Here is a 17025-nt window from a genome sequence, read left to right as displayed (position 1 = left end):
TAGCTCACTTGACTCCAGAAAGCCACTGCAAGCTGCCAAGAAATAGTCTTCCACATAAAACCACAACTTATCGTTTTGTTTTGTATGGAATACACAAACAAGGTATAATGTGACTAATTCACATTGCGTTCTGTCTCTGTTAGTACCGTGCGCTCCAGAGGACTTCGGGACGGAGCTGATATGTGGAACCAATGACGCGACGGCCAGCTGGAACACTTCTGCTGTGCCCCTCAACTACAGTGTCGCCGCCATGCCGCTGGCTGGAAACATCAGTTCGGTCACGTGCCACACTAGCAGTGCCAGCTGTAGGCTGAGTGGTCTTCAGTGTGGACTGAGTTATAATGTCTCTGTCAAAGCTTCCTCTGGCAGCTGCAGTGGACCATATAGTCTCCCACGGACTGTTCAGGCCGGTAATAAAGACGACGCAAGGATGATGATTTTCATGAACTTTGTTTTGTTACTTTGGTGTATTTCATGCAGTGATATCTTCCTCCAGCACCCTGCCCCCCTGACAGCCTGACAGCAGCGACAGACTGTGGCACAAACTCTCTTCAGGCCTCCTGGAACGCCTCTCTTGGTGCCACCTCCTACACAACGACAGTGACGGGCCCCGGTGGCTTCTCTAAAAACTGCTCCACGTCCAACCTCACATGCTCTGTCTCCGGCCTGCAGTGTGCCAGTCAGTACAACGTCACGGTGGCATCCCAGGGCAACTGCACCAGCTCACCGAGTCAAACCGCTCTGACAACAGGTTTCCTTTAAAATATTTGTTTACATTTATTGGAAAGCATTCTCTTGGACTTGGATCGCATGATGTGACGCATGTCCTCTCTTTACCTCTTCCACCAGGACCATGTGATCCTGTCAATGTGACCGGTGTCCTCCAGTGTGGTTCGGACGCGGCCACGGTGTCCTGGGAAGCTGCTGCCGGGGCCGTGCGCTACACTGTACGCGCTCGAGAGGACAGCTCTCAGCATTATACTTCCTGTAGGAGCAGTACGACTTCCTGTCAGCTGAACCAGCTGAAGTGCGGAAAGGTTTACAACTTGACTGTGATGGCTGAGCATGCCACCTGTAACAGCACTGGAAGCATCAGTACAACCCTGATGACAGGTGGAAAAGAGAAAACCCGGAGAGACTGCAAAGAGAAAATAGATTTTTATTTTTCATGGCTTTGTAAACCACTAACTCATTCTCCCTTTCATCTCTCCATCTCAGCTCCTTGCTCTCCCTCGATCCAGAACAGCAGCCTGATCTGTGGCACCGATTCTTCCTCTCTGTCATGGAGGCCGATGGCCGATGCCACAGGTTACGTAGTTAATGCGACAGCTACAAACGGGCACACAGTTTCGTGCAGCTCGGCCACTGCTACATGCAACCTGACAGATCTCCTGTGCAGTGAAACCTACATGACCACAATCATTGCACGAGGAAGCCAGTGTGACAGTGCACCTGGCTCCGGCAACAACATTAGCACGGGTGAGAGCATTAAGGTATATGTGGGAAAAAGGTATTTCTTGCTTTCTGGTAAACCCACATCTATATACCGTTTCTTCTGCTTTCTTTTCAGCCCCCTGTTCTCCAGCAATCTTATCTAAGCAATACACGTGTGGCACCAACACAGCAGTGTTCAGTTGGACTGACCCTGTGGGACGCCTCGGCTTTCTGGCTCTGGTAGCAGGAGGAGGGTATCAGGACACCTGCCAGACTACAAATACCAGTTGTGCGTTTCAAAATCTTCCCTGTGGCTTGGATTTCAATTTGACAGTTCAAGCTCAGGGGGCGCAATGCAACAGCACCCCAAGTGTCAGTGAATCTATTGAAACAGGTAATACTTCCACCAATGTAACGCTTATAAACACTGACTGATGATCATGAGGTTGTTCCACGCTGCTAAATAGTCCAGCACATAACAATTCGATTTTTTACACATAAAAACAAAACAAGATATGATGTGATAATTTGTGATGTTTAGAGGCTTTAGAGCACCAGGCTAGCTGTTTTCCCCCTGCTTCCAGTCTTTGTGCTAAGCTAAGCTAACCGGCTGTCCGCTCCATCATATCAATCTTCTCATCTAACTCTTGGCAAAAAAGCAGAGAAGCGAATTTCTTAAAAAACTGAACCTGACAAAGTGTCAGTTGATGCATTGTATGTTGATAACTACTTTGTCTTTTGTCCTTTTCCCTCCCCAGTCCCTTGCGCCCCGCAGGACGTGAGCGCCACACTGGTCTGTTTCAATCACTCAGCCCTGGTCTCGTGGGTAGGAAGCCCCAGTGCTGTAGGATACAATGTGACAGCGACGGGCCAGGACGGACACACACACCACGGCCACACCGACACTTCCAGCTCTCAGCTAACTGACATCCACTGCGGTGAAACCTATGGCATCACGGTAACGCCATACTCCAAGACGTGCACAGGAAGCCCGAGTGCAGTTTACAGCTTTGAAGCAGGTGCAGAAAGACTTGAAGTTAGATATCCATGTTATACCACAAAAATATACTTACCGGTACATTTCAGCTCAGAGAGACAACATCAAACCCTATTGTTCTTCCCTCATCTCCAGGTCTTTGCGCTCCAAGTAACGTCTCCGTGTCTGCAGCGTGTGAGGACAGCGCTGTCTCTTGGTCTAATGTAACAGGGGCTGAGATGTACACAGCAATAGCAACTGCAGATGATGGACACAATCACACTTGCAGCTCAAACTATTCCTGCTCATGCAATTTCACTGACCTACACTGTGGGGAAACCTATGCTGTTACTGTTGTAACTGTAGCCATGGGCTGCTGGAGCGAGCCAAGCTCAGCCGTGGAGCTGAGAACAGGTGAGAGGAAACGGCAAGGTCGATAATAAAGAAACGTAGATGTAGCAATTGTGCAGTGACACCTTTCTTATAAATATCTCTCTGTCTTATCCTAGGTCATTGTCCGCCTACCAATTTGACAGGCCAAGTCAGCTGTGATACCAACACATTGAGCCTCACATGGGACCAGAATCCAGTGTCCGGGGCCACCTACACTTTAGAAATTGAGAGGACAGGCGGCACACACCCTCCTTCAATGCACACTCCCTCTAATACCTCATACACGTTGGCCAACCTGCTGTGTGGACAGAGATATGCTTTCCGCATCGCAGCACAGGACGGAACCTGCCGCAGCAGCTACAGCCCGCCCATAGAAATAAGCACAGGTAGGATGTGTTTCTGTGGCAGTAGAGTAAAGGAAATGATCAAAATCTAAAATCTGTTTTTTCCACCTCTTTCCCTCTTTCAGCCCCTTGTGAGCCAACCAACTTCACTGCTCACGTGGACTGTGGTACCAACAAAGGGAATTTCTCCTGGTCTGAGAGCAGTGGAGCAGATTTCTACACTGTTGAGGTGACAGGAGAGCACGGCCACACAGCATCCTGTTCCTCCAGGGACACCTCCTGCGCTGCAAAGCTTCACTGTGGCCGGTCGTACTCGGCTACGCTGGTGGCTTCCACAGAAAGCTGCAACAGCAGCAAACATGCTGGCATAGATTTTGACTCTGGTAAGATATAAGGACAGGACCTTTACCCAGAAATTTGACATAAAGGGACATTCAAAAATAGCGACCGATCACAACTTAGTTTATCCATCGATAAGACAAATCAACAGTCCCTTATAGCTCAAGGTGCAGAGGATGGCATGGCACTAAACATGTCTTGGGCCACCCATGCACATTTTGTCACCAAGCGGTTTAGTGTACCAAGTCTCACAATATCAACATGACCTTTACATTTGTAGAGTATGCTCATACCTGTACTCAAACTGTCTCCCATAGCTCCGTGTCTCCCAGGAGATGTCCTAGCTGGGTTACAGTGTGACAGCAACGTGATGAATGTGAGTTGGACACAGACCCCAGGCCAAGACGAGTACACCGCCTGGGCCATCAGCACCGATGGACACAGAGCCTCCTGTAACTCATCGGCCAACTCCTGCTCCATTCATGATCTGCAGTGCGGCAAGGTCTACGGGGTGGTCGTCACCTCCTCCTCCATTCAATGCGAAATCATTGCTGGTTCGGACTACAAGGTTCAGTCTGGTCAGTGCAGCGCTCTAATGTGCAGAGCTTGAGTATAAAATAATTTTAAAAAAGAATGAATAATGTGATTTTCATGAAAATGCTGCTCTTCTTTCAACCACCTCTAGCTCCTTGTAAACCTGAGAACACCACTGTGGAGCAGAACTGTAGCAGCAACGTGGTGACAGTGAAGTGGAACCAGAGCAGCACCACACAGAACTACACTGTGAAAGCCACATGTGCTTCAGGTGTTAACTCCACCTGTGACTCCCCCGAGAGCAGCTGCTCCTTCCTGGACCTGAGCTGTGGTCAGCTGTACACTTTCACTGTGATGGGACACACTAATGTGTGCATGAGCGAGATGAGCGCTCCTGTAGAGAAGCTCACAGGTGAGCTCATTTAGTTGACTTTGAAAGATATTCCTCCAAGGAACACTGTTTTCGGAAATATGCTTATTCACTTTCTTGCTGAGAGTTAGCTGAAAAGATTGATGCTGTGATGCTAAATATGACTATATATATGACTATATATGAGAAGATAAATACCACATTCATATCTGTCCGGTAGGCTTAGCAAGAAACGAGACATCACCTATTCCCAACTTTTCTCACAGAGCCGTGTCCGCCCAGGAACGTGGCAGTCAACGCCACCTGTGAGGACAACAGTGCACTGGTGTCCTGGAGCCCCTCTCCTGTAGCTGAAACCTATCACGTCGTCGCTATGGGTGTAGACGGACATCTTCATACTTGCAACACCACCTCCAGTAACTGCAGCCTATCAGAGCTCCACTGCGACCAGCAGTATACAGTGTTTGTGACTGCCAGCCATGAGAACTGCTCCAGCAAGGCCAGTCACAATGCCACACTCAACACAGGTATTAGTCTTTACATACTAAAGACATGGGGCAAACCAGTCTTTGTTCATACGTTGACCAAACACAACTAAATCATGTTAGTTTCAGCAGGTTGATCTTCTCTTTCTGTCCAGGTCCCTGCCAGCCTGATGGTCTCTCGGTTACTTTCCACTGTAACAATCAGTCTGCATTGCTGTCATGGACGGCCTCAGACAACGCTGTAGCCTATTATGGCTGTGCCCAGGCTGGAAATGGAGACATGCTGTACTGTTACAGCACAGATCCCACCTGCACCATCCAGGCTCTTGATTGTGGAACAGTTTACAATTTCTCTGTCCAGGCCTCAGATGGGACATGCAACAGCTCCTTCAGTAGCCCAGTGCAGAGTGGAGCAGGTATAAGAGCCGCACGTCAGACTCAATAACTTAGTAACATTTGTTCAAGATTTAAGATCTCAAGATCCTTCAAAACGTCCTCTTTTTAGGTCCGTGTCCTCCTCAGGGTGTGGCCGTCGACCTGCAGTGTGGCTCCCGCACCGCCGCCCTGTCCTGGGAGGAGATGTCTGATGTTGAACTATACATTGCAAGTGCCATCAAGACATCAGGGGGGGAGGTGCGGACGTGTAACTCTACAGGCGATTCCTATCAGTTCACCGGCCTGGAGTGTGGAGAGACGTACAACTTTACCGTGAAAGCACACAGTCAAGGCTGCTGTAGCCGGGCCAGTAGCACCGTGTTCATCCAAACAGGTACTGCAGAAGCGTAACCCTTTTATATGCTTTATTCACTCTTGTGAATAAAGCAACCAAGTACTTTACTTCAGTATTTCCATCTTCTGCTACTCTATACTTTTACTTCATTACATTTGCGGTGCAAATATTGCACTTTTTACTCCATTTATTATATTTTGTTAATTATACTTACTTGACCATTTTATGAATAGATCCAGTGTTTTAGAATAAATTGCAAGTTTAATGAGGCTCCACCAGCTGCAACTCTAATGTGTTGCTTACACATTAAGACAATAGCAAAACATTAATACAAAATACATGATAATATAACATAACTCTCAAAGTGATTATTTTCTCAATTAAACGATCAATCATTCGGTCTGTAAAATGTCCGAAATAAAATAGTAGAAAAGCATCAAAAAAAAAGCTGGAAGAATTACTTCAACAATGAATTGATGATCGAATCTTTTCAAGTACTAACTGCGAATGACCACAGCTCACTTTTCTGACTTTAACTGCGGACAAAACTACAGCCTCACAGTAACGCCTCACAGCACACGTTTGTAAAAAAAGACATTTTTTTACTCAAACGCATTCGGTTCGTCATGCGTACCGAACCGTGAGCGTCGTACCGAACGGTTCAATACGAATACGCGTATCGTTACACCCCTATTTACATACCATATTTTCAAGTACTAACCTATATGGAAAGTATTGTTTGGACGAGTTTTCCCCATTCCTTTTTGGCTTCTGCAAAAGTTTCTAGCTGAGACTTATATGAGAAGATAAATACCACATTCATATCTGTCCGGTAGGCTTAGCAAGAAACGAGACATCACCTATTCCCAACTTTTCTCACAGAGCCGTGTCCGCCCAGGAACGTGGCAGTCAACGCCACCTGTGAGGACAACAGTGCACTGGTGTCCTGGAGCCCCTCTCCTGTAGCTGAAACCTATCACGTCGTCGCTATGGGTGTAGACGGACATCTTCATACTTGCAACACCACCTCCAGTAACTGCAGCCTATCAGAGCTCCACTGCGACCAGCAGTATACAGTGTTTGTGACTGCCAGCCATGAGAACTGCTCCAGCAAGGCCAGTCACAATGCCACACTCAACACAGGTATTAGTCTTTACATACTAAAGACATGGGGCAAACCAGTCTTTGTTCATACGTTGACCAAACACAACTAAATCACATTAGTTTCAGCAGGTTGATCTTCTCTTTCTGTCCAGGTCCCTGCCAGCCTGATGGTCTCTCGGTTACTTTCCACTGTAACAATCAGTCTGCATTGCTGTCATGGACGGCCTCAGACAACGCTGTAGCCTATTATGGCTGTGCCCAGGCTGGAAATGGAGACATGCTGTACTGTTACAGCACAGATCCCACCTGCACCATCCAGGCTCTTGATTGTGGAACAGTTTACAATTTCTCTGTCCAGGCCTCAGATGGGACATGCAACAGCTCCTTCAGTAGCCCAGTGCAGAGTGGAGCAGGTATAAGAGCCGCACGTCAGACTCAATAACTTAGTAACATTTGTTCAAGATTTAAGATCTCAAGATCCTTCAAAACGTCCTCTTTTTAGGTCCGTGTCCTCCTCAGGGTGTGGCCGTCGACCTGCAGTGTGGCTCCCGCACCGCCGCCCTGTCCTGGGAGAAGATGTCTGATGTTGAACTATACCCTGCAAGTGCCATCAAGACATCAGGGGGGGAGGTGCGGACGTGTAACTCTACTGGCGATTCCTGTCAGTTCACCGGCCTGGAGTGTGGAGAGACGTACAACTTTACCGTGAAAGCACACAGTCAAGGCTGCTGTAGCCAGGCCAGTAGCACCGTGTTCATGCAAACAGGTACTGCAGAAGCGTAACCCTTTTATATGCTTTATTCACTCTTGTGAAAAGCAACCAAGTACTTTACTTCAGTATTTCCATCTTCTGCTACTCTATACTTTTACTTCATTACATTTGCGGTGCAAATATTGCACTTTTTACTTTCATTTATTATATTTTGTTAGTTATACTTACTTGACCATTTTATAAATAGATCCAGTGTTTTAGAATAAATTGCAAGTTTATTGAGGCTCCACCAGCTGCAACTCTAATGTGTTGCTTACACATTCAGACAATAGCAAAACATTAATACAATATACATGATAATATAACATAACTCTCAAAGTGATTATTTTCTCAATTAAACGATCAATCATTCGGTCTGTAAAATGTCCGAAATAAAATAGTAGAAAAGCATCAAAAAAAAAGCTGGAAGAATTACTTCAACAATAAATTGATGATCGAATCTTTTCAAGTACTAACTGCGAATGACCACAGCTCACTTTTCTGACTTTAACTGCGGACAAAACTACAGCCTCACAGTGACGCCTCACAGCACACGTTTGTAAAAAAAGACATTTTTTGATTCAAACGCATTCGGTTCGTCATGCGTACCGAACCGTGAGCATCGTACCGAACGGTTCAATACGAATACGCGTATCGTTACACCCCTATTCACATACCATATTTTCAAGTACTAACCTATATGGAAAGTATTGTTTGGACGAGTTTTCCCCATTCCTTTTTGGCTTCTGCAAAAGTTTCTAGCTGAGACTTATATGAGAAGATAAATACCACATTCATATCTGTCCGGTAGGCTTAGCAAGAAACGAGACATCACCTATTCCCAACTTTTCTCACAGAGCCGTGTCCGCCCAGGAACGTGGCAGTCAACGCCACCTGTGAGGACAACAGTGCACTGGTGTCCTGGAGCCCCTCTCCTGTAGCTGAAACCTATCACGTCGTCGCTATGGGTGTAGACGGACATCTTCATACTTGCAACACCACCTCCAGTAACTGCAGCCTATCAGAGCTCCACTGCGACCAGCAGTATACAGTGTTTGTGACTGCCAGCCATGAGAACTGCTCCAGCAAGGCCAGTCACAATGCCACACTCAACACAGGTATTAGTCTTTACATACTAAAGACATGGGGCAAACCAGTCTTTGTTCATACGTTGACCAAACACAACTAAATCATGTTAGTTTCAGCAGGTTGATCTTCTCTTTCTGTCCAGGTCCCTGCCAGCCTGATGGTCTCTCGGTTACTTTCCACTGTAACAATCAGTCTGCATTGCTGTCATGGACGGCCTCAGACAACGCTGTAGCCTATTATGGCTGTGCCCAGGCTGGAAATGGAGACATGCTGTACTGTTACAGCACAGATCCCACCTGCACCATCCAGGCTCTTGATTGTGGAACAGTTTACAATTTCTCTGTCCAGGCCTCAGATGGGACATGCAACAGCTCCTTCAGTAGCCCAGTGCAGAGTGGAGCAGGTATAAGAGCCGCACGTCAGACTCAATAACTTAGTAACATATGCACTTAATGTGGACGAATACATGAATTATTCTCTCTCTCTCTATCCAGCTCCCTGCCCGCCAGACACTGTTGAGGTGCAGCTGCTACCAATGGAGATGGAGATCCAAGTGACGCGCTTCAGCTGGACACAGATCACCTGTAGAGACACGGACTACATGCTGAAGTTAACAGGAAGTCTGCTGGGAGACAGCCAGGCCCAGCTCGAGGTCTCTTCCTATTGGACAACCGTGACGTACTTTGAGATTCCTCTCCCCTGTGGTTCATCCTACTCTGCTACAGTGGAAAGCAGGAACGCTGCCGGTACCAGCGACCCATCTGTGCCTCTCAATGACACAACAGGTGGGCTACACTGAACGCTCGAGCTACTGTTCAAACATATTTCTTACATTTTGCCCTTTTGACAATGGAGTCTTTATCATAGCTTAGTATTTACTTTATTTATAGTAATATGTAGTCGACTTTCCTCTGGCTGACTGGACTTGTAACCACATATCACAGCAACATATTTAATTATACCTGCTCTTCCTGCTATGACATTCCAAAAGTAACATAATGTTGTTAACCCGATGATACAATTTATAACAGTAAATCTGAGTTTGAAATCAAATCGTCAAAAAAAGAGACTTTCAAATTTGACTCTTTTATGGCAGGTGTTTTGTTGCCAAATAAATGTAGGGGAGTATAATGTACAACACTGTCCATTATAATGTAGTGAAGTAGATGTACGAAGTAGCAGAAAATATAAATATTCAAGGAAACCTCAAACATATACTTGTATTTGAGTTCTTTGTAGCATTCCAGCACTGTTCTGTGCATTGTTCACTACCATGGTTTACTGGAACACTTCATTATTTACATTTGTCCTGTTACTACTGTGACAAGCCTAAATGCTGATTAATACATGATATCAATAATAGGAGGTCAAACTGGACTCTGTCGATCAGGGGAAAGTGTGCTCCTATCCAAAGTTTAAAGGCCGTAAAAACATATTTTCACAGTCAGTTCCTGACGACAGTATGAGCGATGGGGTCTAACACAGGAATGCAGTGTCTTCTGCTGAATTTAGAGAAGATTTTGGTGATTTCCCAGTGGAGATTTGTGTATTTGTTTTGTGCGACTAATACAAAAATAATGATGGCTGGATTCCATTTAGCTGCTTCGTGCCCAGAGTATTGTGCATCCTGTTTCACTGTCATGACTTACTGTGACACTTAAAGACAACATCCATCGTTCGTGTTATTATTAACACCTGTGCTTTTCCTACTATGACAAGTCAAAATGTCTGCTGTGAAAAAGGGCCGGTTGTTGTAGCTCATTTCGTCATGAATGTATATGATTTTAGGGAAAAGCCCCACATTTGAAACCTAGTTTTCAGATCTTTTAACTGACTCCGACATCTCTCCTCCCAGCTCCCTGTCCACCATCAGGGGTGGTGTACAGTGGTAACAGCTCCTATGCCACAGTTGCGTGGAACGCATCCGTGTTTGCCACCACATACACGGTGTACGACAACAGTGTGACGCCAAAGGCCCAGCTGTGCAGCACTGCAGGGCTGTCCTGCTCCCTGTCCAACATGGCCTCCACCAACCTGGTGATCACAGCCAACAACACAGCTGGAGAAAGTGAAACGACATGCGTCCCAAACGGTAGGACCCTCTGTGTTTGCTTGTATAAATAAGCATGGAGAGGATGCGGAATTTGAAAAGACACATTTCACGGTATGTTTAAAACAAACTCAATTGATCTGAACCTTTTCCCTGTAGCGACAACACAAGGACGCAGGAGGAGAGATCTCAGTTGGCAAAAGCCAGAGCACGGTGGGTTTGTATTAAGGACAGATGTTACAAAAATGATGGGTAGAATATTAAACCTAACCTGAATATATTAGCATTATTGCAATACCATTATTACTATTTTATTGGACCCTGAACTCTGACTTGATTTCCCCCAACAGGAGGCCTCTCAGCTCCCGTGCTGAATGTCACACAAGCAACGGCAACAGTTGTTTTAATTGAGTGGTCTCCAGTAGAAGGTGCTTCCCACTACAGGCTGGTGATCAGCGAGCAGAGCAGCTCCAGTGAGCCCGAGACGAACATGGTGCAAGGCGAGCGCACCATCGTCACTGATCTGAACCTGCACTCCGCTTACTGCTTCTCTGTGCGGGCCGAGGACTCGACCACTAGTGGCCCAGAGTCAGAGCCTGTGTGTGTGCAAACAGGACAAGGGCTTAAGAGCAAAACACTCATGTAGAGAGCTAGAGGTCTGCACTCGTCTCCCGATTAAAATGTGATGGTTTCACTGTCAGCTTATTTGACAAATCTTTTCCCAGTTACCTATAATACACAACCACTTTAGGTCTGCTACAACATGGGAACTAATTAGCATGCTCTGATGTTTACATTTCTGCTGCTAACCATAAACTGCAGTTAGTTTGAGGTGTTACACGAGGGAAGAGGTCTTCTAAATGAGAGCTCATGCCCACATTTTAAGTTCCTCTATAAAATCTTTTTGTCTGCTGTTGGTTGAGGTGATATATTTTTTTATCTTGGGCCTTATAATCACTTTTGTAATGATTTAGTCACTTTAAAGTTAATCTATCAGGAATTAACATGTCCAGGGTATTTGTTTTACTATTTCTAGATGTATATTTAATCTGGAAATATTTTCAGACTATGTTCTAATAAAACTATAAAAAATATTCTTTGCATTCAGCGTTTGTGTCTTAACTCAGTGATTGTTGTCAAATGTATCTCGTAATCTATGCTTGTAGGACATTTGCCACGTCATTTTCTTTCAAGACAAGAACAATGTGTTTGTAAAAGTGTTTTATTAGAAAACAAAATGCAACAGAGCAATAACCCAAACAGCACAGTCAGGGCTCAGTGTGTGAGTCGTACAAAATCACCCGTTGCAGACTGCTCATTCGAGGATTAAAACATTCTCGTGTTGTCTACACACCACCATGGACAGAATTGCTTTTTGCTGAGCCATCGTGCCACATTGCTGCTACGCTCAAATTTGTACTTCAACCGTTCACTTGTGACCCTTCAAAGCATGTTCAGAATACAACTGAACGAGACGCTTAAATATGAAGAAAGTCCAAATATATGCACTGTGATATCAGTCAAATTTAAAAATGTTTTGGCCTCTGTATCGCCTGAAAATAATTCTTTATACATTACATAAATCATATGACGGTGTTGAGCTGAGCTTCCAGCACTCGACCCAGCAAGAAAGGCAACTCAGCACTTTCATCGTGTGTAGACAGCCTCCAAAACAGTATGTACACACCCACATCTTCACAGGGCAAACGAGCGCACCATAGAAAATTAAAATGCCATTTTTGCCACTTTTCAAACTGTGAAGACTAACTGTTCTGATGGGGGGGAGAAGGCAAAAAAAACATAAAAGTAAAGCAACATTTCATCGGCCAAAGACGACAACTGCAGATGTCCAATGTGACATTCCTTCTCTTTAGCACAAGTGACAGACAGCAGGGTAGAAAAAAAGGATGGTAAACACGGGAGTAGAAGAAGTAATATTGCTGGGGGGGGGCGACATTTACTCAGTGCTGTGACTCCTATGTTTACTAAGGTCATTACTGGACTCTCGCGGATGATGGCTCCTCTCTTTGCTACCACTACGTTTGTGAGACCGCTGCTCTCCGTCTCGCTCCCTGTCTCTATCTCTGCTGTGGCTGAGCTCTCCTTTCCTGCTCTTCTCTTCTCCCCCACTTTTGTGCTTCCTCTCCCTGCTTCGACTCCGACTCAACTTTTTGGCCTTCCTCTCTTCTCTGTGCCTCTCCCTGTCCTCTTTATGCTTCTTGTCGTTAGTCTCTCCCCTGTTCTTTTTGTCCTTGGACCTCTCCTTTTCTAAGCCTCTGTCTTTTTGCCGTTCCCTGTCCTTCTTCCTGCTCTTGTCTTCCCCGCCGTCTCTTTCTTTGTCTCTGCGTTCATTTTTTCGGTCCCGGCTGCCACTGCAAATTTGCCTACGTTCCCGGTTCCTGTCTGCACTGCGGGACCGCCGTCTCTCCCTTTCCCCCCTCTCCCCTCTGTCCCTATCCAGGTCCCTGTCCCCCCTGTCCCCCCTCTCCTTCTTCTGGCGGTCACGCTCCCTGTCCAGCTCTCGGTCAAAGCTGGGGCCGTGGCGTTCTTTCTCGCGGTGGTGGCTCCTGCTCCTTGACCGTTTGGGTGACCTCTTGGGTGATCTCTTGGGTGACCGCTTGGGGCTTGGTGTCCGCCTGGGAGTCCTGGCAAGAAAAGCAACATCAGCTTCAAGCATTTAAACTTTCTGTTTGGCTACATAAATCGGAATAATAAAGTCCAGTAAGTCACGTATAATCACATATATGAACCTTTCCATCCTAAATGGAAGATTGCCTCGAGAAAATAAAGCTAAAAAGCTTGAACCATTGACTGCGTTACCTGGACTGGCGTCGTTCCCCTGGCCTCCCTGCCTCTGCTTCCGGCTCTGCGGGTTCCTCCTCCTCCTGCGGCTCCTTCTGAACAACCTTACGAGGCCTCGCCTTCATCTGCTGGTCAATGAACTTCTGCACAGGCACTGGGATACGGGGGAACAGAGTGGAGAACCACTCCAGTTTGGTCAAGAAGGAGCGCAACATCTCCCCAACGGTCATGACACAGCCGCCTCCTGCCTTCACATCGAGCTCCTAGAATCAAACGGTGGGAAAGAACAATAGAAAAAAAGAAAATCAATTAGGAGACACAGGCAGGACACAGAAAAAATCTGATCGCTTTCTCAATCTTGCCTCGAATCAAAAAGCAATTTGTGATGACCAAGTACTGAACCTTCACCTCTGTTCATCTAGCTTAATCTCTCATATCAATCAAATTTGCCTACTTTACTTTGATAGTTTTAAAGAGGAAACAACTATAAATATAAAAAAGCTTGCCTCATCTCATCTGTCTGGCAGTTTCTGGAGAGTCTGTATTTACAATGTGAGCTTTGACCAAATAAATGCTATTACATTTCTACGATCCGCCCTCCTTTCCTTCACATCATCTGTTTAAAACGACATGTTCTAAAAAGTGGTTTGCATCGACTGCTTACAGACCAGAAATGAAGGAAACAAGAGAGCAGCATCTAATAATACTGTGAAACTTCCTCATTGTGCCAAAAGGACAAAGAGAGAGAAGCCATGGCTTCCTTCAGTCTCCCAAAAGCACAACGGGGCCATGGGAGCATAACAACTGCCCACAGTATAAGCACAGCATGGAGCAGGTAGGCCAAATGCACACCAGTTGAAGAGTTATCGACTTTATATAGTAGAGAACAGCCGCTTTGCACTCACACACGCAACCCAACAGTGCTGAGAAACAATATCCAATTCACCTGCTGCACAATGGGCATCTAAAGAAAAAAACAGGGGAATTAACCAGTTGGGTAGGATTTCATATGATCAAATATAATGCAACAGAACATCAAAGGAGGCCTGGCTGCACAGCCTGGTATCAAATTGTATGCTAATCAAATAGGGTGGGAACAACAGACTAATGCAACAGTTGACATGTGTTATATGGTTTGTATTTATATTGTCTGTATGTATCCATATGAATGCTCCAGTTGCTATTAATCCCAAATTTAGTTTTGTGCAACAAGTCCTGATAAAAGCTTGTCAAAAACAAAAAGGGCATGCCTTAATATTACATTGACGAAAAGAGTGACTCATTATTGTATATGGTACTTACCATGATAAAAATCACCGGCAGAGAAGTGAACAAGTAACCTAGCTACTTAGGTTTAGAGGACAAAAGTTGGGGACAATTAAGCCAAATGAAGGCAAAGGTGAAAAATCAGCTATGAGCATCACAAGGGAGGGAAACGGACAGTTTTTAACTTGTGTCGTGTAACTGTGTATTTAATGCAGAGAAAGAAACATTAAATTATTACCCGAGGTGACATACCTCCTCATCATCCAGGAAACCGTCGTACCATTCTATCAAATCTGCCGGGGGCTGAGTGTATCTGAGGCAGAACCAGAGAGCACAACGTTTAATTTTAATTGTTCCAATAATACATCATACACTGATTTTCAGACAGGTGAGACTTAAATAAATAAAAATGTGATCAGAGCATTACAATTTCCCTTACACAAATTTATTTTAGTACAAAATTTCTAATTACAATATTTATTATTTTCCATTAACTGATGAGGTCTTGCCTTAAAATTATATTTTCAATAAAAAATATTGCCGTAAAAGAACACATTCCTCTGCTGAAACAGGTGGGCAGTTGAGCAATCAGAATTACGTCTTACCTAAAAATGTGCAAAATATCAAGTAATACACGGAATCTCTGCAAGTCTAAAACAAAAAAAACCTACATAGAAGAATTATGGCAACCATACCTTATGTACATGAATCCAAGCGTTCTGATGTATGGAGAGTCTGTATGAGTGATCAGACCCATCAGCTGTTTGCGAGTCAACTTGAGAGTAAACAGTTTGTATAGAAGACAGAAAGCAGTGGACACAATACCACCAGTCCCAACTCCACGCACCTGAAAAGGATGAAGACACATTTGTAAAGCATATCAGTGTAAATGATTCACAGCAAACCTACGACTGGCCTTTAGACTACATCGCTCAACAAGTACACGAATTAAAGTACTAATAAATCACGTCTAATATTTGTAAAGCATCATCCTCCAGGCTGGTAAGGGTAGAGGGGGGTTAGACATGGGGAATATAAAAAGCACGTACTTCTCACTTACCCCTCCGCACATTCCAGTCTGACCCGCGGTCTTTCGGCTGCCTTTTTCCCAAGGTTCAGCATGGGTCACCTGTAGGAACACAGGACGAGTTACACTACTTTACACACACACACGCCTGAGAGACCGTATTGGATCTGCACAGATCACAGCACACATTAGAAAGATACCGTCCACCTCCCTGACGACTTGCATTAGAGATCCATGAGATATTCTGGGACTATCGCGGACGGTCCCCTTACAGATAACACAGATTAACTCGTATACATAAAGTTTACGTAAGGTTGATAATGGCAGCAAATTGACGGTACCGTATTTGATTTAACGTTAGCTTAGTTGCTCAATTTAGCTAGCGTTAGCTTACTAATAATATAACTAATGTTATACATTTGTGGGCAATTATGTGAATTAGGCGGACGTCTTTCCGTGCCCTGAAGTTAAGTTAGTTAAAATGAATGCCATCTGATCCCAGTTACCACAGTTATTTGACGACTGCAGTGTAGCGCTAGCTTGTGTGTGACAGTGGATATCTAACGTTAGCTAGCATGCGGCTTAGCATTCGCTAACATTACCTTGAAGTAGATTTCGTCCACAACTTCATGGTACGTCTTAAGTTCATAAAGCTGAACTTTGAAATACGGCGAAGACAGTACATTCGTAAGGATCATTGGGTTGAGGTTCATGGTCTTCTCGTTGCCCCACAGGGGCAATACATTTCCATGTTTTCCTGGTGGAGGCTTGCTAACGGCCTGTGTTGGTAGCTGGTTTCCGACATTAGCCATGTTAGCTGAATCCCACGCCGCTAAGCTTACTGTACAGTTAGCGTACTTCCGATTACAGACCCATCAATATTATATCGTGAAATGATGGTCGTTAACAATTTCGTCCGTTTAATTGTCGCTGATTTGAGGTTAAATTGATGTTAACAACTTCCCGCCGTCGTTGTAGCTCGGTGCTGTTGCGAGGTGGAACAGGACCGTCGGTGGTGCAATGTGAAAGGAACCGACCGCTAACAGTCGATACGTCAACAAGGCGAATGTTTACAAAATAAAAGCATTTATTTATAAATCTAATTGTTAAAATTGTTAAATCAAACAATTGTGCAAACACATATTTTTAAGGCTTCTGTAAATACGGGGTGTTTTAATTATTATGTCATGGTGCATTTAAAACGATTTTGCTTTTCACATCAATGTACTCAGTACACGTTTATTTTGAATTTTGTTTGTCTTGCCTCAACAGGAAATGGTACATTTTACTTTCCGATTTATATTTGCCGCTTGACAATTTCAACAACCAAT

The 17025-nt window shown here is 44.9% G+C and overlaps 2 protein-coding genes across 2 annotated transcripts; one reads left to right on the top strand and one right to left on the bottom strand.

Annotated features, from left to right (window-relative positions):
* Positions 1–2334: 2334 nt before the first annotated feature.
* Positions 2335–11606, top strand: LOC306788698 (uncharacterized protein). The gene is made up of 18 exons (XM_079284303.1): positions 2335–2453; positions 2567–2824; positions 2920–3189; positions 3273–3530; positions 3804–4064; positions 4172–4432; positions 4657–4917; positions 5031–5291; positions 5381–5644; positions 6488–6748; positions 6862–7122; positions 7212–7475; positions 8318–8578; positions 8692–8952; positions 9044–9334; positions 10405–10641; positions 10759–10812; positions 10950–11606. Exons 2-18 carry the CDS (start codon positions 2650–2652, stop codon positions 11243–11245), a joined length of 4197 nt encoding a protein of 1398 aa, XP_079140429.1. The 5' UTR covers positions 2335–2453; positions 2567–2649; the 3' UTR covers positions 11246–11606.
* Positions 11607–11816: 210 nt separating this feature from the next.
* prpf38b (pre-mRNA processing factor 38B) lies at positions 11817–16703 on the bottom strand. The gene is made up of 6 exons (XM_079284736.1): positions 16297–16703; positions 15728–15796; positions 15363–15514; positions 14920–14980; positions 13420–13664; positions 11817–13244 (listed from the first exon to the last, which is right to left on the bottom strand). The coding sequence occupies exons 1-6, from the start codon at positions 16504–16506 to the stop codon at positions 12557–12559; spliced, it is 1425 nt and encodes a 474-aa protein (XP_079140862.1). The 5' UTR covers positions 16507–16703; the 3' UTR covers positions 11817–12556.
* Between the last annotated feature and the right edge of the window lie 322 nt (positions 16704–17025).

This window comes from Melanostigma gelatinosum (genome assembly GCF_949748355.1).
Source record: "Melanostigma gelatinosum genome assembly, chromosome: 15".
Taxonomy (NCBI): Eukaryota; Metazoa; Chordata; class Actinopteri; order Perciformes; family Zoarcidae; genus Melanostigma; species Melanostigma gelatinosum.
The sequence above is the reverse complement of the archived record's forward strand: the minus strand, read 5'-3'. Positions and strand labels throughout refer to the sequence as shown.

Coding starts and splice junctions, on each gene's coding strand:
- LOC306788698 (XM_079284303.1), top strand. CDS start 2,650: ATGTACACAGCAATAGCAACTGCAGATGATGGACACAATCACACTTGC. Junction 8,579..8,691: donor CAATGCCACACTCAACACAG/GTATTAGTCTTT, acceptor CTTTCTGTCCAG/GTCCCTGCCAGCCTGATGGT. Junction 10,642..10,758: donor AACGACATGCGTCCCAAACG/GTAGGACCCTCT, acceptor TTTTCCCTGTAG/CGACAACACAAGGACGCAGG.
- prpf38b (XM_079284736.1), bottom strand. CDS start 16,506: ATGGCTAATGTCGGAAACCAGCTACCAACACAGGCCGTTAGCAAGCCT. Junction 15,797..16,296: donor TGGACGAAATCTACTTCAAG/GTAATGTTAGCG, acceptor GTGTTCCTACAG/GTGACCCATGCTGAACCTTG. Junction 14,981..15,362: donor CTTGGATTCATGTACATAAG/GTATGGTTGCCA, acceptor GTTCTGCCTCAG/ATACACTCAGCCCCCGGCAG.